This window comes from Corvus cornix, chromosome 12 (genome assembly GCF_000738735.6).
Source record: "Corvus cornix cornix isolate S_Up_H32 chromosome 12, ASM73873v5, whole genome shotgun sequence".
In the NCBI taxonomy this organism is placed as follows: domain Eukaryota; kingdom Metazoa; phylum Chordata; class Aves; order Passeriformes; family Corvidae; genus Corvus; species Corvus cornix.
The window spans coordinates 20,444,744-20,468,915 of NC_046342.1; the positions used below are offsets into that span (position 1 = coordinate 20,444,744).

At 49.0% G+C, this 24,172-nt stretch overlaps 1 protein-coding gene across 2 annotated transcripts in view; it reads right to left on the reverse strand.

The window, feature by feature from the left end:
• SRGAP3 (SLIT-ROBO Rho GTPase activating protein 3) overlaps positions 1 to 23,623 on the reverse strand; it is an 82,986-nt gene extending 59,363 nt beyond the window's left edge. For both annotated transcript variants that reach the window (XM_039558902.1, XM_039558901.1), the window contains exon 1: positions 23,500 to 23,623. In XM_039558902.1, coding sequence (XP_039414836.1) covers positions 23,500 to 23,566 — 67 coding nt within the window. In that variant the 5' untranslated portion in view covers positions 23,567 to 23,623. The remainder of the gene's footprint in view (positions 1 to 23,499) is intronic.
• Between the last annotated feature and the right edge of the window lie 549 nt (positions 23,624 to 24,172).

The following is a 24,172-nucleotide window of genomic DNA, read 5'->3' on the forward strand; positions in this document are numbered from 1 at the left end:
CTGGGATCACTGGGTTGTGCAGCTGCCACCCACAAAGCAGAGATTATCGCCCTCGCTTGCTTCATTTCTTCAGGACGAAGTGATCGTGTTCCTGCCTTCTAAAGGAACGGAAAATCAGCATAAAGCGTATTGTCTGCTCTCACCATCTTCCCCAGCATCCCATTTATTAGTGGGTGCAGAACCAGATGGTTACAGATAAACAATACCAAAGAAAACACAGAAATAGCCTGGTGTAGTACAGAAGTGTTAAATTCCCACCCAGAAATAAGAAAGGGCATTAAAGGTACTTGGGCAGCTCCAGGGGAAGTGAGTCAGCAGGGAAACGCAATCCATACGCACCAGAGTGAGTGGCTTTTCCTGAAGAACCATCAGGACAGAAAGAGCTCCCACAGCTACAGCTCTGGCTAAAATCAGCTGTCACTGCAGGTGTCCATCACTTCCAGAAAATAATCCCTCAAATATTTCACTTGATTCCCTTGGTATGCAGAGCCAGAGCTGCTGCAGCACTGTCCCTGCAGGACTCTCCTGCCATGCTTGGCTTGTGTCACACGTGTAAGGAAGACAAGGGCTAGATGTAAACATTCCAGCATTCCTTCTGTCGAGGCACTGTTTATTTAAAAAAATACCCTCCTTCTGCTCCCACTCTGATGTGCAGAGTTCTCCAATTCTTTGAATTCACATCCCTTCACACAAGGCAACAATACAGGGCTTGCAGCTTGGCTGAGATACCAGCCAGCTTAACAACAGTCACTTAAAAAATGAAGTCATGCATAGTCCTGGCAGGGTGAGCAAATAAAGATTGTCATTTGTTTATTTATGTGAACTGTTACTGAGAGGCAGACCTAACCCTTGTTCAGATCTCCCCAACAGGGTCAGCTGTGCCATGGCCTGACCCACCTGAGCCCCCACTGACCCACCTCAGCTGCCCACAGGTGCTGGGTGAGGAGGCATCGTGAGATGTCCTGGGGCAGCCTGTGCCCCTTGCGGAGTTTGGTAGCCATGCTTGAACCCTGGGCTATGGACACATCTGCCTGTCCTGTACAGCACTGCTGCCACGCTCCCCTGCCTTCACCTGAGCCCTTGAGACTGCACCTTGCATCTACAATACACCAGGAACTCCCATATTAACCACCTGCAATGGCTTTACTGCAGCTGCTGGCTGTCAGCAGGAATGCTTACCCAAAACGGCCACACTGACGAACATCCACGAGCCCATGGGCTACTATGGGGACACACTGGCCGAGCTCAGCAAAGAGCCCAGCCCTCTGCATGCCACAGAGCTGGTGTCTGCTCTTTCCTAGATCCTTCCTGAGCAGATTGCTAATTGCTCCTGATTTTTGCTTTTCTAAAATAAGCACAGACCACAATCTGCATAAATGCTGCAGAAAGAGTAATGAACTGCCCGCCTACCTGAAATTCAGACTCGAGCAAAACACACAGGAGACAGAAGGATGCAATGAGCCACTGGCAACCCTCACCATGCCACTGCCACCCCACCTGAGGACAGGGAGAGCAGGGGGGACATGGGGACTGTTCCAAATAAAGCCATGGATTTCTACCTAAACTAAGAACTGAAAACAAAGACTAAATGGAAGCACAAGAAACCCCATCACTGCATCACTCTGGCAAATGGGGACAGCAGAGAGAAGCATGTCAGTGGGTACAGCCCTGCAGGAGTGGGAGAGTGGAAAGGAATTAAAAATTAGACCTATCAGCCCCTGGTTTCTACCATTCACTTAAAAAATACACAGCTGCAGATGTCCAAGGTGTAAAAGGAAGCAATTACATACACAAACCTCCCCACAAATAAACATCTCATGACTTTATCACCAGATAATCTTCAATACCAAAAGCACATGAGAACATTATTTTGCCTTTCATCTTTCTGAATTGTCAGCTGTGACCATGCCACTTCCATGCACACCCCCCACCTGCAGCATGCAGGCACTGCTCCCCTGCTTTTGTATCTCCCAAAAACACCACACAGAGACAGTTAACACAGTTGTTCTAAAACTCTGTTAAATTAAGGGTTTGTTTACTGCTGTGAACTCTCCCTCCAGAGTGCTGGGAATACGGATGCAAAACCAACCAGTGCTTGCTCCAGTGCAGGTGAAGTGTCTCTACACCTGCACGAGCCTCCCCTGCCACTGAAGCACAGCTCTAAGTCATTTCTGATTTTTTCTTCATCTAAGGGAGGACCTAAGAAAATCAACCATTTAGCTCTAGACTAAGCATCTGGAGAGCACCTTGTAATTAGCAGTTCTGGTTCTCTTCTCTCTGACAGCTTCTCAAAACACATGTGGATCCCGGTACATCCCAGAGCCTCTCAGCTCCCTTCTCCCCTGGTGGCCCCCCAGCTGCAGCTGCTGCATCAGCTCCAGTATTTATAGCCCCTCTCTGCTGAGTCACTACTGTTCCTGGCTTATTTAGAAGCTGCTTTAACTACATTTGCTTTTGACAGTGTCACATTCATCACTCTCACGTGCAATTTTGACAGTTTGCCCTTCCAAAACTGACACAGAAGAGACATCCTTTGCTTCTCTGTGTGGATGGGTGGGGATGTCCAGAATTTCCTTGCCTTCCACTTTCTTTCCTTGCCCCAACTTCAGGAGTTCAGAGGAACAGAACCTGGCTAAATCTGATAGAAGCACTATGAGTTTGGCAAGAGAGCTAAGGCAGCCAGCTCAGGATGTCTGGTCTGAGGTGAGGGCAGCTGAGCCACTGCTCCCTACACTGAGCTCATGGGCAGCTTCTCCTCAGCCCTCTCTCCTGGGTGTCTTTCCATGTGGCCTTAGGATTCATCCACACCATGCTAACATTGCCAACACTGACTCCAGCTAGTTGGAAAGAGATTAAAGAGAGCAATTAGTTACAAAGACAGAGGAAAGATTTGCTACAGGTTGGTATAAATAAACTAAAACAGAGGGTTTAGGCAGCAGCAGTGCCTTACACACATCATCATCACTTAATGTGTTATTGTTACCTGTGAGTCTGCATTCCATATGGAATTTTTTTTACCCCAGCCCTCCCAAAATCCGCTTTTGAAATGCTGAGTTTCTCTGAGCAGGAATCTTGAACTTCCCTTGGCCCTGAGATCATCTTGAGGGGTCAATATCCTCAGGCAATTTTAGCACATTTTTAGGACAGGGTTTGACATTGGAACAGGCTTATAAAAACACATGGAACTGATGCTCCCTGTACACTCCCTGCAGTGACTGACAGGGTCTCAACCCCTTCCAACCCAGCAGCACCACACCTGCAGTCCCTCCGAGAACCATTCCCTTTCTCTCTGCTTGACCTACATGACCAGAAAAGCTGCTTCTCCTGATTTGTCAGCCTAAGAGTGAAAAAGAAGAAAAATTACTTTCAAAAGTGTTTCTCTATCACTCCCGCATGTAACAAAGCCCTCACTGACAGCTTGACAAAAATCTGGCAAAATGTTTTCCAAATGAATTAAAAAAAAATTTAAGCACAAAAGTTTTTACACAAGAACCTCACATTTATCAAAATACACACTGAAGTGACCTTAATAACAAGGACAAGTCAAGCTTAGCAAGAAGAGAACTTAATGGTCTTAATATTTGCTTTGTCCAAGTAGCCTGTGGGCTCAGCTACTTTAAACATCATTTCCCGAGCCTACAAAATACATGGGCAATATGTTACACCTTGGGAGCATTCCAAACATGCGTTCTCTCTTCTACTCTAACCCTCCTGTGTTTTGAAGGCATCAGCCACCATCTTACCCCCTTAAAATGGCAGAATGTGCACAAGAGCTCTCCGAGTGCAGCTGCTCACCACCAGGCTCCACCTCACACCTCTGCCTGCTCCAGGGGCAGAGCTCCCTTTGTGCTTCCCTCTGGTATCATTTATCCCGGGAAACAGCATCACAAAGGGGCCACCTCCCTTCTCACGGGGAACTCAACAGCTCCTTCAGAGGCACCTTTAACCTCTGCCTTTCAGACATCCATCACCACCTGCTTGGATGGACTCACTGAAGAATAGGAGTCCCTCGGGCTCCTCCCGAGAGCCGGCCTTTCCTTCCTTTGCTCCATGTGTTATTCTCATTCTCTCCCACACATCAAACTGATGTTTTACGTGATTCTGGAGTATGTTTAGCACCATCTCTTCACTCACTTAGACCTGAACTGGAGCCTAAAGACTCACCTAAACCAACACTGTAAAATGCCTTCTCTCATCTCTCGAGCAAGATGAGCAAACCAGGTGTGAGGGAAGACAAAAGGCAGCCTGGAAAGGTGGAGATGGGGGTGTGCACAGGGACAGGAGTCAGCCTCAGCACGTTTGGGATTCAGCCCAGACCCCCCCGTGCACAGCAGGGTATCTTAGACACACTGGGGACACGTTTCCTCCCTGCTCCGAAACCATCTCTGCCCATCTTGGCACAAACAAGACAAACTTGCCCATGTGAACAGCTTGCCATCACTGTTCAATAGCACTTTATGGACTAAATAACCCCCTGAAATTGCAGCTACTGCTGCCAAGGGGTAAGCATGGAGTAGTCCAAGGAATTCTTGAGGTCCCAGACAGGGGATCTCACGAGTTCAGACCCCAAAGTGAAAGAAAACATTCACAATCTTTTTGTGTCAAAGTATTCTTTGCTATTGCACATCCATGCTTACCAAATGATTCATAGATCAAATGAAGTAATGAAGAACTGCTGGTGGAAAACTGTATTTTCCTCTTCTCCTGATGCTGTACACAGACTCTTTCAAACAAAGGTGGCAGCATGCTGTCACTGCTTCTCACACGAATTCCTAATTTTATGATTACATCCTGCCATCAGTGCCAGGAATAAACAGAAGTCTCCAATCCTACAATAACTGTGTTCCTCCTTTAATACAAGCCTCTGGTGGAACAAGTCCCACTCTATCACACAGATTCAAAGCGTGTCCTCATTCCAATCTGACAGCACAAAGCTGAAGCAGTGATGAACTTAGGGGCTCACTTATTTAGCCGAAAATAATGCACATGGAATGCGGAACAGTGTATTAATGACGTGCAGCAGAATCCACAGAGCCAGCCTGAGCAGCATCCCAGCTTCATATCTCCTGACAACACATTATTCCAAACTAACAGAACTGACACCCACCCCTCCCTGCACATGAAGTGTGTAACCAACCCCCTGCAAATGTTCCTCAATGGAGATTTCTTCTCAGTTACTAAAATTCTGACAATGTCAGCAAAATAATCCAGGAGCTATATCTGACACAGCTCAGTGGTGTTTGTTTTCTGCACAAGAGCCATTCCCTCTGTGAGACACTTCCAATCAGGGATGACTTGTGCTCGCTACAAGCAGCCAATATTGACAGGAATCACACTGGGCTGTGGAGCTGCTCCTGCCGAGCAGCACCAGCTGATCCAACACTTGTACCAATCTGCACAGGAGCCATTTCAAGCTCATTTGAAAAACAGAAGAATGTATCTCCCTGAATTGAGAAAACAAGGTTTTAGCCACTGAAGCATCACGAACACTAACCCTATATACGCTTGTTGCTCTCCTCCTCCAATATGTGCATAACCCCTGGAGCCCCATCTCCCCTCCACTGGTCAGCCTGTCCTCTGACCTGAACTGAATCCTGCCTTTTCCTGCCCATCTCTAACGATTACTCACTGCACATCTCTGTCTACCAAGGCACTCTTATTTCATCACATCACGTTTGGCTTTCAGAGCAGCATCTGTAACCTAGAGCAAAAGAACACAGTCAGTACTTTTAGGCCATGAGTCCCATGTGACACTCAGATTTTCATCTGCATTGCCTAGTTCAAAGTCAGAGAAGACTCTTGATGATCTAGACACAGTAATGCTTCACAGCACTGCAGAGGTGTGTGACCCTCCAGACACGCCCAAGATCTGACTGTACTGTCAAGACCTTCCTCCCTGCAAAAGAAACATGCTGGCCCCAGCCACGAAGAAGACTCCAGTGCTCTTCCTTGTGGCTGAGGGCAGACAAAAATCTGTTGTATCCTCAAAGCTCCATGTGCTCCCTGATAATAAAATCACACCTGTGCAGGGACAGGCAAGGCACTTTGGAATGGTGAAATGACCTAGCACGTGGTTTTGCCTGCTCTCATGCTGTCCCCCCGTAAGATGATGCTGTTCCTTTCTGAAGGGACACAGAAGTGAGACAAAGAGCATGAATGGACTTCTGAGGTAGGGAGCACATTGTGGCCTTTAGCCACAACCATCAAACTGAGTTCCAATAACTGCAATCTGAAGGGAAAAGCTGACAGTGTCTTGACATGGTCACTTATATGAAATGCACCCTATTTCTTTTGTGCCATATGCCTTTGATGCATTATCATTCCCACTCTTCTTGATTGCTTTTCAAAAGCCATCTAAATTAATGTGAATTGGTAAAGGGTAATTATTGCTATGAATAATCAGTGTATGCTAATAAATGCAAAAATAGGACAAAATGCTAAGTTTCACCAGCACTGACTGTTTCTATCAGTGATAAAGGGCACCTCCTGCACTGACAGCGGGACAGGGAGGACAGCTGTGTCCTTACTGCAGGGGTACAGAGTTACTCTGCTCAGCAAAGAAGCACACACAAGCACAGCTCCTGCTCTTTGTCTAAAGCACCATCTTGCCAAAGATCAGCTGGTCTGCTCTTAGCAAAATTCTATAGGAATCTATATTAATAAAGATACCAAAAGAAGAAGAAGGTATTACCAAGAAGAAGACAAAAGATATTGCCAATAAGAGGACGCAAACAGAAGGTTGTGTAAGTATTTGTCATTGACTCCCAGGGTGCTGCTTCACTGATGGCCAGGCAGAGCTTAGTGCCAGCACACACTGGGTCCCTCAGGCCAGGAGCAGGAAGGGCTGGAATCAGCTCAGGCCCCACCACCAAATGTGGCCCCACAGGCTCCAAGGCAAGCACCCCACATTTATCCCCTGCGTTAAACTGTACTGACCTGAATGGCTTCACACAGCGTGATTTAGGGGGGCCTCCAGCACACTAATGGGATTAAATAGCACACAAGAACAAGGAGAAATGTGTCAGCCTTCTCAGCAATGGCAGGAAACTCCAAGTGAGAACTAAGATCTTGCTTAAAATAAATGGCAGTTCAGAATTCTCTGCAAATTGCATTTGCTGCCTCCTCAAAGTCACAGCATACATTCTTGCAACATGATGGGAAAGACAGTGAATTATAAGAAACATTTTAAATCCAGTCAGAGACCAGCCCACCATTATTTTATTAGTGTGCTTTTTAAGAAATGTAACCTGTAACAGTACAGTGAGTCTAAAAGGGCTATTTCCCTATCTTTTGGGGAAAAAAGACTTGCAGGATGTGGCACTTCCCTTGCTGAACTTCACGAGACTCCTGCTGCCTGTCTCTCCAAGCCTCTCGAGGTGCCTTTGAGCAGCAGCACAACCACTGGGTCTGTCAGCCGCACTCACTCAGAACACACAGCACCTCCCTGACCACACCAGTCCCACACTCCAGCTGGAGGACTGCCAGAGCAACTGTTTGCTTCACCTAGGATACAACTGGACTCTCAGAAAAATGTTATGATTTCCCTGAAGCAATTTTGTCCTCGGAGAATCCCATTTCACAAGCACCAAGGAAAGCACAGAAACAAGTCACCTCCTCTACACAAAATAAAATTTAGTTTCAGTACTGGGAAAAAACTATCAAATCAGTTAACAGACTACCCAGGGAGGATGTCAGATCTCCCAGCACTGCAGGATTTTATCAACAGACTAGATGAGCATCTGTCAAAGACGTCTGCTCTGCCAGGAAGATATAAAGATACAGAAGAGAGGCGTTAGTTAGGGAAGTTTTTTGGCTAAGCAACCTCTCCCACAGAGCCAAGGGATGTCACTGCCTTCCTGCCCTCCCCAGTGCAGGGCAGCCAGGCCATGCTGCAGATCTGCAGGGAAAGCCTGGCTGCCCCAGCACCCTGGCAGGCCACAGAAATCCCCTTGCAAACACCCAAAAATCACACTTATAAATACAAAAAGGGTACAGCTAAAAATACTTTAGTGAAATACACGTGGAACTTCTCCCAGGAGCCACGTGCTGCTCTTGGAGGGAGGGACATCTCATTTATCCGAGCACACAGAGCCACAGCAGCACCGTCGAGGCTTTATCGTTTGATGGCCTTGTGCTCACTCCCTGTTTGGGAAAAATCACACAGAATGGCCTTCAGGGAACTCATTAAGGAAGACACACGTTGGAGCTGAGGAAGGCACAGGCTGCGGACAGACTGATCACAAGGCAAAGTACAGGAAAGAAAACATCCGAGACCCTTACAAATAATTGCATATTTTTAACTTACTGGAACTTTTAAGATCAAGCTCGAGATTCATACTTTTATTGTAAGTTTTAAAATTTAAATTATGAATAAAATTACAGTCACTTTAGTGAAAAGGTGGAAAGCTACATATTAATATTTCCCTGAAATAATGTCTATATATTATGTGACTATCTCTTATTAAGGATTAATTCCAAACTCAGCAGAATTAATTCAGTAGAAAATCCCCTTTTAATTTAGGAGCTTTTGATTCAAATGAACACTGAAACTGAACAAAACAAAGCAGAGCAGTTGTCCAAACCAAGGAATGTGTAAAGAACACACCTAAACTTAGCCATAGATTTCATTAATAACTATAAGCAAACGAACTTTTTTTAAATTCACAGTTTATCCTAACAATTTTACTGCCAATTTTAATGGATTCTTTTCTCTCTCCCTCTCCCAAAAAATGTCACAAGATGCCTTTGCTCATAAATTATGTTCAATAAGTTGCTTCCAGCCAGGATATTTTACTGAGATAAGGAACAGCTGCATTATACAGAGCTATAATTATGTTTCAAGGAAAAGATCATCAACATGGAAGTATAATTTTCTATTTGGATTTAAAACTAGTGAACAAAACCAGTCCTCATGTGAACAGCACTGTACAATCCCAGGCTCCTCTCGAGCCTCTCCACAGCTGGCTGCACCAGCACACACTGGATGGTGGGGCCAGGAGGAAAATCAAGGGGCTGTTATTTGCCTCCAATGAATTTCAGAAAAATTCTTATGAAAAACCTCTTAACAGGAACAGGAAAAAGACACTGCTGAGAATCGGGGAAACCACAGATTATAACACAAACACCAGTTTCAGCACGGTAACAGTCACCAACTACAAAAAGCCCAACACCAAAAGCCCACATTAATGGGGTACTAAAAATCTGAGTTGAGGTCAAAGTCCATTCAGAGATCTGGAGGTAAAATGGGAATATCCTACCTCACGCTCCCACTGCCAGACTAGCTCACCCCCATGGAAAATCTTTCGTTGCTATGGTGACAGGGAATCGAAAAAACTTAGATCCATGTAAACACAGGTTTTCATATGCAGATTGCAGTATTCTGTACTGCCAGTTAATCCCAATTTATGAATTTTCAGTTATTCAGCCAGCCAGAGAAAACTGAGTGATTATTCATAAATATAAAAGTTAAAGTTCATTCCTAGATAAATCGCAAACAAAAACAGGTCTGAATTTCTCATATCAATTATTCACAATGACTAACTCACTCTCCTCCAGTTACTTGCCAAAACCCAGCCACACTAATCTCAATTACTTATTTTAGGGGGCAACTCTTCCTTTTTTCCTCATGCTATATTTGTTTATATATGTATGTCTGCATGTTTCCTCCCCCCGTGGGCCACACACAGAGTAAACAAGGAACAAAGGCTGTTAGTGAAGGCTTCTGAAATTCACTATATTCAGTTTTGAACTGCTGGCCCAAGGGTGAAATCAGAACTGACTCATAATGTCTCAGTTCTTTTTTAAGCTGCAACTGAACATTTATAGGAAAACGAAAATAGTCTGAAACAGTTTCAGCTACCAGATGTGATGGTTTTTATCTCCAATGTCCTGACACCAGCCATTCATTTTTCCCCTTTTTTGAGCCTTTTCAAAACTGTGTTCCAGGAACACACAGAAATCAGAGTCTCGCACCCCAGGCACCTGGCACCTCCTCTTGCCTACATGAACCTTATCCTGAGACTATAGCTTCCATGCAGGAATCTAGTCCTGCCTCGATTATCAAACAGGTTTCTGGAAGATTAGGAATCTGCCAGCTTTCCTCAGGTGGGGATCCTGCAATCTGGGTTCCCACAGCTGTTGCAGCAGCCAAAGGGCACAGAACACACACCTGAGTGGTACCCACCACCAGCCCCTTCCAAACAGTCCAGGTTTCCAGTCTCCCAGCTCCAGCACGTGCATGTGCATCCCTCTCCTAACACAGCTCCTCCATGAGCAGGGCAGAGAGCTCACCCACCACCTGCGTGGTGCCAGATGCAGCGGGCACTGGTGCTCTGTGGAGCTGCTCTGCAGCCGCTGCACCAGCACCTCCATCACATCGCTCACTCCACGTGGGCGGCGAAGCTCCCTGGCTGGGGCCAGGATGCACCACACAATGCTTTATCTCTCTTTGGTTTATGTAGCATTTGTTATTTCAATCATTAATTCCCTCTGTCCTATAAAGAACACACGTGCAGCAAAGCACTGCGCGGCTCCAGGCAATGCCGGCACAGGAACCCTTTGGTAACTCAGCAGCAGCAATCAAGGCCTCACATTGTTCTGGCAGCACTATCAGGCAATCCACGACCAGATGGATGTATTTGTAAATAAGGCAAATCAGTTTTGTCAGGTTGTAATTGGTTTTAGAACAAGCAATTCCCATGACAACAAACAACAATTAAAGAGCACAGAGCCCCACAGTGCAATGGAAAGCAGGCAGCACTTAGGGACAACAGCAACGGGGAGCAGTGGCAGTGCCATGGAAGACACACAGCCAGCCTCATCCTGGGATGGGCCTAGCAATGCAGGAGAACGGGAAAGCTCAGCAGCTCTGTCAGGGCGATTCCAGAAGTTGAGGATGTCGGGTGCCCACTGAAGCTGCAACTGGAGCCACAGCTAACACCTTGGCAATTCAGAGCCTGCAGAGACCAGCTGTCCTTCTGCCCTGGCAAGTCATTTGGATGCAGGCTGATGAAGAGCAGTTAAGCTACTGGGAAACTTGAGACTCTTCACACAAAGACTGGGGACAAGGAGCTCTTCCCAACAAACTCTGGACACGTTCAGCCTGGTGAAGACCCCAGAAAAGTGAAAGAAGAGGATGCTGAAGGTTTTTTCTTTCTTCCAAAGGCATACTATACTGCCACCATGAATTTCTGCAGGCTCAGTAGTTAGCTTGGTGACCATAAATGTCTTTTTCATTGTCATTGTGATGTACACCACAGACAAGGACACTGCAGCAAACTCAGTGACAACGTGACCAGCCTCCATGTAAATTCTTGGCACACCGACAAGACTCCATGTGCCAGAAACCAGCGGGGTAGCTGGGGTTTGCACCCAGCTCTCACACACAGTCAGGGAAATCCTAGGGACACAACCTGTGACTATTCCCATGACCAATCGCCACTAAATTCCCAATGAAAATTTAATTCTGAAGTTACTCTCTGGCTTTGTGACCTGCAAAATTACTTCCTTCCATCCAGAGCCTTAAGAAAGGTACACCATCTGCTCCAGGCTCTTCTCCCATGCAACACAAATGTCTCCCCACCGCCCTGGGCAGGCATTTAAAAGCAGGAGGCAGCTACATCAACAACACAGTCCCAGGGATGCACGAGTACACACTGTGTGATCAGGAGGAGAGGAAAAGAGTGTGCATTTCTTTTTTCCTCTTCTTCCCACTCTCCCTTACTTTGGAGCTGACCTCTGCCATGGAACAGATTGTTGTTATTTCAACAGTCTCACAATCTCACACTGCCATCCTGAAGAACAATGACTACATGAGTACTCTTTGTAATGGTTTCACTTTCAGGGGTTTATAATATGACATTTTCACTTACAATATGTTTACTTAGTATTTCTTCAGGAATTTTAGCAAGAGTAGGTCAAGAGCACACAAGCAGGAAAAAACATGCAGGAAAAAACGCTTTTAAAGCTGCGAGTCACTCAGAACACGATCCAGCAAGGATGTTAAAAGAAACAAAAAATGCTTTGAAAGAACCTGCTGAGAGTCTGATTCCCAGGTTACTTGATCTATTCCAAACTAAAACTCTTTGCTACACTTCCTCGGGCTCTTCCTGCACTATTTGAAAAATCCAATTACAGTGGAGATCCCGATTTCCAGGTTCATTTATTACCAGAGTAGAAGTTCCATTCACTTTAGCGGTAATAAAGAACAGGGCAATAGGAAATTCCCCACAAAACATTTGATTTATTTAATGGAAAGTAAAATCAAGAACGATTAAAGGAAAAGCTGGCAGAATACAAGAGTTTCTGTCTATGACTGTAAAACCCAATTCCAAGAGCTCTGACCAGGATGCCGCCCTTGCACTGGGTGCAGCACAGAATGCACGAAGGCCTCACACCCTCACAGGGCGCTCACCAGCCATCTGCTACAGAATGACCTCTACAGTGCGTCCGGCTTCTCCATCTCTCCCTGCCTGATGCCCAGCCCCATCCAGAGACGCAGTTCACGTTCCCCAAGGTGTGACACAACAAATGGTTTTGTTCCCAGAGTGAGGCAAGCTCTCCCAGGCTATCAGGATTTCTGTACAACACCTCAGAAACCAGCATTTCCCCATCCACGACGGCTGCAAGCTTGGTGCAGCCTGCTCTCTCCTGGAGCTGCAGTACATCTCCATCACGTGAAGTTACACACTGTGCTGGGGAAGATCCATCCATTTGTGCCCCACAGACAGAGAACACTTTGTCCTGCCCCAGGAGCCAACTGCCTCCCCTGCACAGGAAGCTGAGCTGGGAGACCGGCAGGGCAGCCAGACCACGGTGACCAGCCCCCGCAGCTCAGCCCAGCACAGGGTCCATGGGGGCTCACACCGCTGGGGGAGGACACACGGCCACTGCACGGCTCCCACACAGGGGCAGAGGCAGGGACCCCACTGCTGCTCCTGCTCCTAAGGACTGCCCCCCACCCAAGTCCCCATCCTGCTACCTCATCCCACCTGCCTCTTGGAAGTGCTGGGAAAATACAGCCATTAATACTCTTAACTGTTTTGAAGCTATTACACAAGTATTTACAGACATGCCAGTGTAACTTAATCCAGTGGCCTCTCAGGGCATTGCTTCAATGCTGCAGGTGAAACATATCCAGCCAATTGTGTACTCTGCACAGGGAAATTTGTTTTCTGATCTCTCCAGCAATCACATTCCACCCTGAAGCACGATACTCACTTGTGCTGGCCTCAGCATGCTTCACTGTATATAATACTGACAGTAAAAGTACTCAGCCCTTTGGAAAACATGCCCACTTTGGAAGAGAAATAGCCATTAGGCAACACAGCAAAACAAACACCCCACAGTTCTCCAGCCTGCACTGGTAGAGTGTGACTGCACTGAGCAGGGGTGAGCGGGAAGCACTCAGTGGCACACACCTTACTGCTGAGGTCCTCCATGTGACAACCAACAAGAATTTTTACCTACAGGAAGGGACATCCCAAAGGAAGAGTTTCCCCTGACTGGTCCTGCTGGAGGGGTGGGTGTGGACAGGTTTCAGCCACTGCAGGATGAAGAGGAAGGCAAAGGATCACCATAACTCTTTCCTAATGCTGCAACATGCACTGCATGGTCCCTCATGTGAACACGGATTTCGACACATGATCCCAAGGGCATGAAGCACCACAGGCCACAGTTCATGGGAGACATCCCACCCATTCAAGAGGACTTGCTTAAACCCACAGTGACATGGTTGACAGCCGCTGAGCATATTTTCAAATTAAACTCTCTCTCTTTTGGCCAGAGCAGGACTTCCGCACCACTTAAGGGTCATTTAGGGCACACTGTCCTTCCAGACGAATCAGCACACTCTCCTAAATAACAGAGGAGTAAGAACAGGTGCCTACAATAACATTTTCTTAGAAGGCCCAATACATCTTCGTCAGCTGGGGCCCTATCTTCTTCCAGTGGAAGTCACTGCTGGTCAGTGGTGCACAGCATCCTTCCAGAGATGTCACTGAACAGACATCCCCATCTGGCTTACAAGGTCCAGAGACCCCACTCCACAGGTCACCCGCTCAGCACCAGCATCAGTCTGGAGTGACTAATCAGCTTTTGAGGGCACGCAGGAGCAGTAGATGGGGATTTTAAGAAAAAGCTAAATATACTCTCTGCTGTTGGCAGGATAATCTTGCCGGCAGTGTTTCCTCCCGCACTAACGGAGCGGCTAAACACGGCATTTTTCACACCATTCCCATCTTGTCCTAAGCCACAGCCCACTGACCCACACTGCATTCCACACCAGGGCAACATTCCCAAAGTGGACTTGTCTGCACATGGCTTTCCCTCCTGGCCATCACTCTCTGGCAATGCAGCTCCCATCTTCAAGCTCTCCTGCAGCTTCAGTCCTGCTAACACTGCCAACACTGCAAAATGGCAGCAGGATTTCGCTCTCTCCAGCTCAGATACAAGTCTGTATCTTTAAAATTTCCAACACTAACAAGCTGTCTTGAATGAAACATCATTTAAGCTTTTCCCAAAAATCTTCAATTGTCTCTGAAGTGTTTGCCAACACAAAAGCTTTAGGCTGCCACACCACCAGTCTGATCTCTTGTCCCTACTCTTCCATGAGTCCCATAATCTCAATGATTAAAGTGCCATGAGAGTCGAACTTCCCTGAAGTAAAAAAAAAAGGGAGTGGAGATTTAAAGACAGACTTCTTACTAAACCCAGTCCACTTAGAGCCATCAGGTCACTAGGACCAGACAGCCAGTGCTACCTATTGTAGCCAGGCTCAGAGCCAGAGCTTTTACACCGATAGTGATGTTCCAAAGCACTCACTGTGTGAGCTCCCTCGGATCCCAGCTGCTGGCAGGCCATAAGGTTACACACACAGAAAGTTTCTGGAAAGCATTCACCATACAGTAGAGCAGAATTCCGGCACCTTGGTCAGGGGAAACATTTTCAATCGTTACCAATACCCACGTTATTCCCATGAAGCAACTACTGATTTATCAGTGCATTTGACAGAGAGAAAAACTTTGCACACACACAAGGCCAGCAACTAAAAATTATTAAACTGATGATCCTGAGCTTAGAAATCTGTTCTTGAGGTCATCTCCTCTTAAAGTTCCAAACGCACAACATCCCCTCAGGTTCTCACCATGCCACAGAAGCACCTGGAGACCAAAACCAACTCTTCAAACAAACAAGCAGCAAGACCTCAAACCACTCTTCAAACAAACAAACAAAGCAGCAACACTACAGCAGCAAGAAGAAAACGGGTCTTTGGGGCTCTGTCATGGTGAAGGGGGAAGCAAGTCCACGACAGGGCCTTATACTGCAGTCCTGCTGTGTGCAACACTGTTCCACAAAGTTGGACCAACAGATGAAGAAAAGCCATGGAAAACCAGATTCCCTTTTCCCTTAATGGGAATCATTAAAGTCAGTCCTCCATCTCCTGAACTCTGGTCATTTACATGTCTGTATCCTCCTCGCTTCTTAAATATTTACTCTTAAAATACAAGCCCGAGTAAAACAGCACCGAGCTTCACCCCACCACTACAGCTCACTTTGCTGTCTCCCTTAATAACTAAAGCATAAGCCACGTGGATAAAATCCCTGCCCTGGAGTGCTGCCCTGAGCATTCCAAGAAGCAGCAGGAAGAACAGAATCCCGAAGAGAGGCACTCCGTCTCCTCTGCCTGAGGCAGGGCATCAGAGATGCTCAACACAGGAGCAACCTCCTCTCCTCTCCCAGCTAATACAGACACTGAGACCATTTAACTCCACAGTTCTTCTAGCAGCAAGTTCCTCAGCTGTCCTGCACACCTGCCATTGCTACAAGATGGAGTAATGTTTTCCAGAGCTACTTTGGGAAGCCAGACACATTCCACTGACTGCCATCTCTTGCCACAGACACAAGTGTTCCTCCCAAAGGCTGAGGTGAAAAAGTCAGAGGTATTTTTCCCCTCTTCAAAACCATTCTCCAACTTCAAAGGCAACAAGACCGACCAATACTAATGCAAATTCTTCTCAGAAGCTGCTGGACACAGTGTGGCTGTGTAATTTTCCCAAAATTTGCAGTTTCCAGACTATTACCTGCACCACAACAAGAATCTCCTTGAACATCAGCAGAGCTTCATAGCCAGGAAAGGACATTTGGAAAGCTATAAAAACACTTCTGGGAAGCAGATTGTTTAAGGCAGCTCAACAGCACAAGACATGGAAGCAAGAGACTCTGATACCAGCAGCTTTCTCCCCGTCTCCCCGGTCCCCCAGTCCCTCCTAGGCCAGAGGTTCCCATACTGGAGAACCCACTCTAGTACACACAGACAGACACACCACTCCACAGCCACATGAACACCAGCCTAGAGGCACTGCTGCTGCTCCCCTCTGGTAACTCTGTGCCTGCAGAGCTGAATTTGGGGACCCACCTCCACAAGAGGCTGGGAAGCACCAACTTCCACACTGGAATTATGTCACCACACCTTTTTTATGTATCTTTGTTGGTAAGACAGAGGAGAATATTTAAATTAAGGAGGAAGATTTAAAACCTCTCCCTCCCTACCATGACCATGCTACCAGCTGTCTCCTCACTGCTGAGCACCAACAACCCTGTGAGAAATAGCACAACCCCGGGATAAACAGCAGGGCTGTATGTCCCTGGCCTGGCAGCCCTGGCTGCTGCACTGTGATGGGGCTATTTCTCATGTGAACTCTAAAGTCACGCTGCTGGAAAATCACAGACATTAAACACTGCCACAGCACCCTGGCAGTAAGGAACACACAGCCCCATCACACCAACTGAGTCCAGTGCAGGGAACACACCACAGCCACATGAACTCCCTCAGTAATTTTATTTTGATACTCTACTTCCTCTCTTAAAATTGCATGTTGCAATACACTGTTCAGTGGCTGCCTCTGTCCAAACCACTGCAACTGCCTTTCAGAGAGAAAAGGGAGTCTAAAATAAGTTATCTCAGGCCAGTTTGTCAGGGAAAAGTTTACAAATCAGGCTCTTGAAGACATGAACAGCGTAAAGTGCATCCAGTAACCACAGGCCCAGAGCAGAAGCCCGGGGCAAGGGCTGGCAGCTCTAAGGCGGTCAGCAGTGACAGCTACACCCCATCACCACACAGGCTCACACTGTTCACCCATCTCCCTGTCCTCAGTCACTGCTATGGCACATGCCAGTAACACACACGGGTGGGGCACACGCAGCACATTAGTTATTACTAAGGAACACTCACCTTTTCAGGAGAAGGGTTTGCTGGCAGCTCAGCAAAAACCAATAGTCAGGACTAAAGAGCCACCCAGGTTGTAAGAAAGGGGAGATTACTTTGTGCCAGCTTTGCTGGAGAGTGGCATGAGGAACACGCCTGCACACGCCGCTGAACCCTCTGCAGCCCTGAGCCCGAGCCAGGCGTTACGTGTGTGACCTGTCCCATCACCCAGCAGGAGCACGGGTACCTCCCCAAGTCACTAAAAGCATTTCAGGAGGTGACTGCTGCTGCTGCTGTGCGTGGTAGCTTGACAAACAGCAACTTGAAACCAAGCCAAACCCAGGCAGGAGAAAAATCTGAGAGCTCAAAGGGGAGGGCTCCCCACCATCTTCCGCAGGCCAGCAAAAGGGAGAGTAAATCCTGCTCCTCACAGGGGCTGAAACCGCACACAGAACTGACAATATTACACCTTACAGAGGCTTATAGATATCTACTAAGCACCTGAAGCGCATTTGGTGCTGCACTCTGATGGCCCTTAAAACTCTTCACCTGGAACCAGGACTAGCTACAGGCCTTGAATAAGTGTTGTAAGAGGGTTTTATTGTTATCAGGTGGAGAGGTAGACTGACAAATAATGCCAGCTGCACACCCAGGCACCTGCCAGCTATCAGGAAAGAACTCAGCCAGGCTTGCAGGACCAAAACACCCTTCTTTTGTATCTAAATCACCTCACAGCATGGCAGGACCCCAGCTCCTGCCACCAGATCTCTGCCCTGGGACAAGCCATGACCCTGGACATACTGCTCAGCAGTTCCGACCTCTGGTCATGCAGACAAGCAGGAGGAGCTGCTGAGGATGGATGGACCATCGCACCAGCAGCTGCACAGAGCTGGTGGGCTTCAGTTGCACACAGGAGCTGCTGACTCAGCTGAACCATCCCAGCCTCTGCCAAAGTGCTCAGGACTTGAACTTTGCAGGAATAGCTCTGATAAATTCAATTTCTTTCCATTAGAGACTGACAATTAATCTTTATTAGGAATCATATCTAAACTCCCTGCTATCCCTGCACATGGCCTGCCCAGTGCCTACACACAGAGGGCTCTGTAAAACCCAGTTGCCAGGGCCACACTCAGAGGCACGGAGGAAACACAGCAGGGAAGAGGATGGTAACAACCAGCAGCAGCGCGGAGCAGTTCTCCCAAAGTCTCACAGCAGAAACTAGATCAGATTCATCAGGATCTGATCAGCTGCAGACAGCTCCACCAAAGCCAGCTGAGCTATGCCAGGCATGCTGGGTGCCCTTGGGTCACACTTCCCCACATTTTGTTAAGCACAATTAAGCCAACAGACATTCTATCTGTTTCTGCGATTAACACTTAGAAGTTTCCCACCAGCCCCCACAAAGGGGTGCAACTTTCTCTCTTGCACAGAACTATTTCATTGAATGAGCTGTCAATTTCAAGCCTTGATGCCCCTCTTCGTTGGGAAGCAAAGCTTCTCCCCTGAGCAAACCAGCATCCTAGAAAATTATCTGGCATGGGAGTTTTCCCAACATTTTCTGAGCAAAGTCGAAAGATAAGAAGAGCCAGGAAAAGAGAACAGATACAAAAGAAGGGATGCGGCTACTGCAATAGAAGAAGTCAAAGGAAGCTAATGGGCAATGATAAATTAACCTAAACTTTATGAAAATGGGAAAGAACACATTGGTTTTCTTTGGCCCCAAGTCTGCAAACGTTTTTAGTGGTTTTATGTGCTAAATCCATCAAAATTCTAGTTTTAGTATCAATTTACACAGCAACCAAGAGTCCCAGAAGTCAAGGAATCATCCCTTTGCCACTATGCAGCCAGATGCACCATTTGGAGAGCCCCACCTCCAGGATCACAAAGGATCATGTCACCTGCCAGTCACACGACACAAGATGCTACTGCCTCACAGCAGTCTCCCTGCCAACAGCAGGGATCACACAGGGACCTGTGCTTTGCCAGGGTTAAGGCAAAACTGCAGGAAGCAATATAAAATTTAACAGCCAATCAACACAATGCCCAATTTTCTGCAAGATTTCCAATGCTGGACCATAGGCGGTTGCATCTGCATAACTGGTTCATTTTGCTGCATTAAAGCCACAAACCAGGCATGTGACCATAATGAGGGAGAGATATTTATTTAGATTTCTGCCCAGATAGACCAATTAAAACTGTACGTCTGAAAACACGCGCTTTAAATTGTGCATCCAAGGATCTGCTGTGTTCTGTATTCCGCAGGCAGCTGTCATGTGGCAGTTGTAAATCTGCAGCAATATCTCCATTGGTGTTTATTTTTAACACCACCACTCCTGTCTGCAAGGCTAAGGCAAATAAGAAAACCTGCCTCCTGGAAGTATTCTTAAATATTTCCTTTCTGGTACCATCCAGCAAGCATCTCCTGCCAGCACTCGGGCCAGCTCTCTCCTGTCCCGACAGCTGGAGGGTGCAAAGCAGCAGCAGAAGAGAAGGACAGACCATGGACAACTGACAGGAGATACTGCACCATGGGAAGGAGCCTGCCAGCGCTGCATGTGTGCAGGAGAGGTGAGAGAGAGGTCTCCATGCACGGGCAGACAGCAAACACTGTGCAGGGCTGCAAGAACAGCACCTGCAGCAGCCACGGGCAGCAGCCATCACATACTCCCACTCCCAAAAGCAGAGTGGCTCCAACCCAGAGCCTCATGCACCACGTAGCACTGTCAGCCCCTGACCAGCCATCAGCCCCCAGCCCTCTCTGAGACACCCAGGAACAGACTGTGCATGCAGCAGGGCACTCGCAGACCCGCACGCACCTCACACACCCCCGCTATCTTTTCCATGCATTTTCAGGACAACTCCTTCCCACCATGAGAGGAGCAGACACGGTTCTCCAGGGAAGGAGGGAAGACACAGAGCCATCATGGCCAATAAATCACCCTGTGCATGAAGATAATTCCCCAGTTCAACCCTCCTCCTTCCAATCTCACTCCCCACACAGCGCGTGGGCTCCTTGATTGCTGTACCCGAGGCTGCAGCACCCGAACACAGCAGGTCGGGCAGGGCTCGGCTCCCACACTGCAGCTACTGACAGGCCATCCCCAAACCACCCCAGCCTTTGCTCTACTTCCCAACAGCCGGAGCTAGAGGCTCCAGCAAAACTTTCCTGTAATCAGTCTAAGTAACTTTTTCCCCCTCAGTGTCATTCCAGGTGTCTTGTCAGCTCCTCTAGTCCAGAGGCTTCATGCACCTGAGGCACTGCTGGAACACCATTGTCTCACCCAGCGCTGGCTGACACCTCACAACAGCAGCATCCTGCCCACTTCCAATCCTCTCTGACATCATCTCCAAATGCACTTCCAATGCAGCTTTGCTGGAGTTACTTCCCTTCCATCCATGCTGATATATGCCCTGGAGCTCACATGCAGGGTTTTCCACCTTTCTCCCTTCCATCTTCCTGTCCATGCAATGGGGATGAGCACTGTGCCATGTTCAGATTCTAGACCCATCCTCCATAACACAGCATCACTTCTTCAAATTTTCATCTATTATCATCTTCATATTTAAGCATTTCCGTACCAACCTTTCGGCTGTCGGTCCCCGTTGCCACCACTTCCCCTCTTCTTTATCCCTATTTCTCTTCCATTTTAGTCTTTCTCTGGAGGTTTGGGCATCTGTCTTCACCAGGGTAGCAAGGGATTAGATATGAATAGCGTAATGACTCAATCCTTGAAGAAAATAAACAGGGTATCTGGGATAATGAGGTAGCCTACATTCACTCCTTCAGTCAAGCCAGGAGAGGCCAGACTCTGCACAAAGGGAGCATAAGTGGAGGTGGGTGCTCATGGTCACTGTCACAGCCTCAGAGAAGGTTTAGATGATCACAAACCCTGGCCCATGTTGGGCTGGCACACTCAACACACAACTGAGCACAGAAAAGCTCCGCTCCTTCTGCAGTGCATCCTCAGCTCCCAGCCCTCCTTGGGCACCTACAAATGCGATGACCAACTGCTGTCCTGCCTGCTCAGCCACGTTTGTTTACACTGCTCCTATTTAGTGAAGGAAGTACAGGCTAACCCTAACCCTGCTCTGCACCAATCCCTCCAGAGACAGATGGTTATCCTCCTCCAACAGTTCAGCAAGGTGGGAAGATCAGACCCACCCTGGTCCCCACAGAGAGCGAGTGATGGCTATCAGGTCACAGCTGTGAGCACTGGAGCCCCTGCACCTCACCACAGTCATCCCAAGACCACCCTCATTGTGTAACAGACCCGATGTGCCCAGGGATGGAGCTGCCACCTCCTCAAAGGCAGCGGGCGGGCAGCACACACAGGCGCTGGGGTCTGACTCTGCCCACCTCTCCCCAGCTACAGGCACAGTCACACCCTGTCAACACAAAAATCAGCCTTTATTCAGGTGAAAACACAGACCAAGTACCCTATATGAGGAATCAGACATTCCTGGAGGTGTAATTATGCACAGAACAGTATCAAGGAAATTATTACTGGCCCATCAGCAAACTGTCTGCATTACAGCCACCCAAAACGTGATCACTGTGGTGTAATGTAACACCCTCACACACACTCCAACATTAACTGCCTCACATATGGAAACCATGAGGCTACAGAAGCTGGGCCAAGAATCATCATGGCACATGAGTACTCCAGTTACAAACAACAATCAGAAAAAACACTGGAGACATCCACAGCAAAGTTTTTGGAAGAGCTCAGAACCAGTCCTGCCCCCAGTGACCCCTCTGCAACCCGAGCACCCAAGAAGCAGGAATCACCCGGCCCAGGACATCTTTGAGAATAACATGAAACCATGGGACAGTCTCTGGGAACAAATGCAAATCCCCTCCCATAAAACGAACAATACCACAGGCTAAAAGAATATTTCATCTGCTTAACTGCAGGGTGCAATAACATCAATTTGCCCAAATTACACACAAGCAGAAAGGTAATTGGCACAGAGCAGGGTGTGTTGTGACTGTTCCATCACTCTTCGAAGCCAACTACAAAAGACTGAAATGCAAGAAAGTAAACAATGGCACGAAACCAACAGCCAGCCCCTTCCCCAGAATCCCTCCCTCTGGCATCACGCTGCCGCAGTTAGGCAGAGACTTTTCCAAGCGGAGTCTGTGCAGACCAGCCATCACCCAGCTGAGCCGGGATCTGGAGAAAAATGGAAGCTCTGGAGTTTGCACAAGCACAAGTTACTCTGCAGAAAAGCTGGTTTACACTTTTAATTAACCATGTCCTGGACTTAAATATAATGAAGTGGTGAACACATACCCATATGAAACAACCAAGCAAAGGGAGAGTGGAGCTGGTTTTATATAATAGTGGGGGGACTGAAGGAGGCAGTGCAAGGAAAAGGCACAAAGTAAGCAACTGAGAGTATCCTCCGTCTGAAGGTGGGAAAAGGAATTGTCATCAGCTAACAGAATTAGCAATTATTGCAATATGGAGCAGATTTATTAAGTTATCCAAAAACGTCCATTAATACAGTTTGCTACCAACACGAAAATCCCTGGGTGTGCAATAGAGCGAAGGTTACACTGGCTCGTTTCCTTCAGCCTCCAACCTGCTCAGACCTTCCCTGGGCTGCAGAGCTGCCATGTGTCACAGGGTACCAACTTTCCTCCAAAACAAGAATTAACTTGGAGCCTGGGATTCGATGCTCAGTGGTCTCAATAGACAAAACGTCTAATTTTATTCCTCTCCAGCACTCAGAAACGCAGCGTCTGTCGCACAGCTCCGCGCCCCGCACCAGTACCGGCACTTGCATAATAATGACTGCGGGCCTGGAGGCGAGGGGCCGGAGCACGAAGGCGAAGTTCCTTACATAAGGACCGCAGGATCGATGCGCTCCCCACCAGGAGGCCGTGGGCAGCGCTCAGCCCCCACCGCACAGCCCCGGGGCTCCTTTAGCCACCGGTCCCGCTCCCCTGCGCCCCGGGCGGGCACTTCCCGGGTGGGCGCAGGGCGCTGCCCCCGGAGGATAGCCCCGGCCAGCGGCGCTTCGGGGGCTGAACAATCCCTGCCCATCACCGCCGCCCGCACGCCGAGTCCCCGCACGGCGACGGCACCGGCGCCCGCAGCGCCCAGCGGGCAGGGCCGGGACTCGCCCGCCGGTGCCTCCGTGGGGCCGCGGCTCCCGCGCCCGGCGGTGCCGCAGCGCGGGAGGGGCGGGGGGCGGCGGCGCAGCCCCCGCGGCCGGAGCCGGCCCGTCCCCGCCCCGCCCCGCACACAAAGGCGGCCCCGCCGCGCCCCGCACCGGTCCCCGCTCCGCACCTTTGACCTGCGCCTCGTAGTCGGCGATGATCTCTTTGTCCTTCTTGAACTTGCCCTGCGCTGACATCGTGCGGGAGGGCGCGGGCCCCGCCGGGACCGCCGCCCGCCGCGCTCCGCCGCCGCCTCACCCGGCCGCGGCCCCGCCGCCGCCAGCGGCCGCCGTCATTGGCGGCGCCGGGGACACCGCGCGCCGCGGGGACACCGCGCACCGCCCGCACCGCGGGGAGCGCAGCGCCGCCGGGAGCGGAGCCGGGCAGGGCAGAGCCGAGCCGAGCCGAGCTGAGCCGAACGCAACCGCTCCCGCCGCCGGCCGAGGCGGGGCCCTGGCGCCGCTCCCGCGCTCAGGTTGCGCGCGGGGCGGGGCGTCCCAGAGCCCCTTCCCGGCCCCGCCCCGGCCCCGCCGCGCTCCGCTCGGCTCGGCCGCGGTCCCCGGGCCGGGCAGCGCCGCCGTGCTCCGGCACCCTCCGGTACCGCTGCGTGCAGATCGCCCCGTTCTGCGCCCCGCTCTCCCCGCACGATTCCCCCTCCCGGAGCGGCCCCTCCGGCACCATCCGGTCGCCGCTGCGACTGCGCGGGTGCACGGGAGCAGATTTGTCACTTCTTGTTAAAATGAAGGAAAAAAGGAGAAAGTGTTCGTTCCAGCAGAAGCAACATCAGTGCTTAAGGCTCTTTA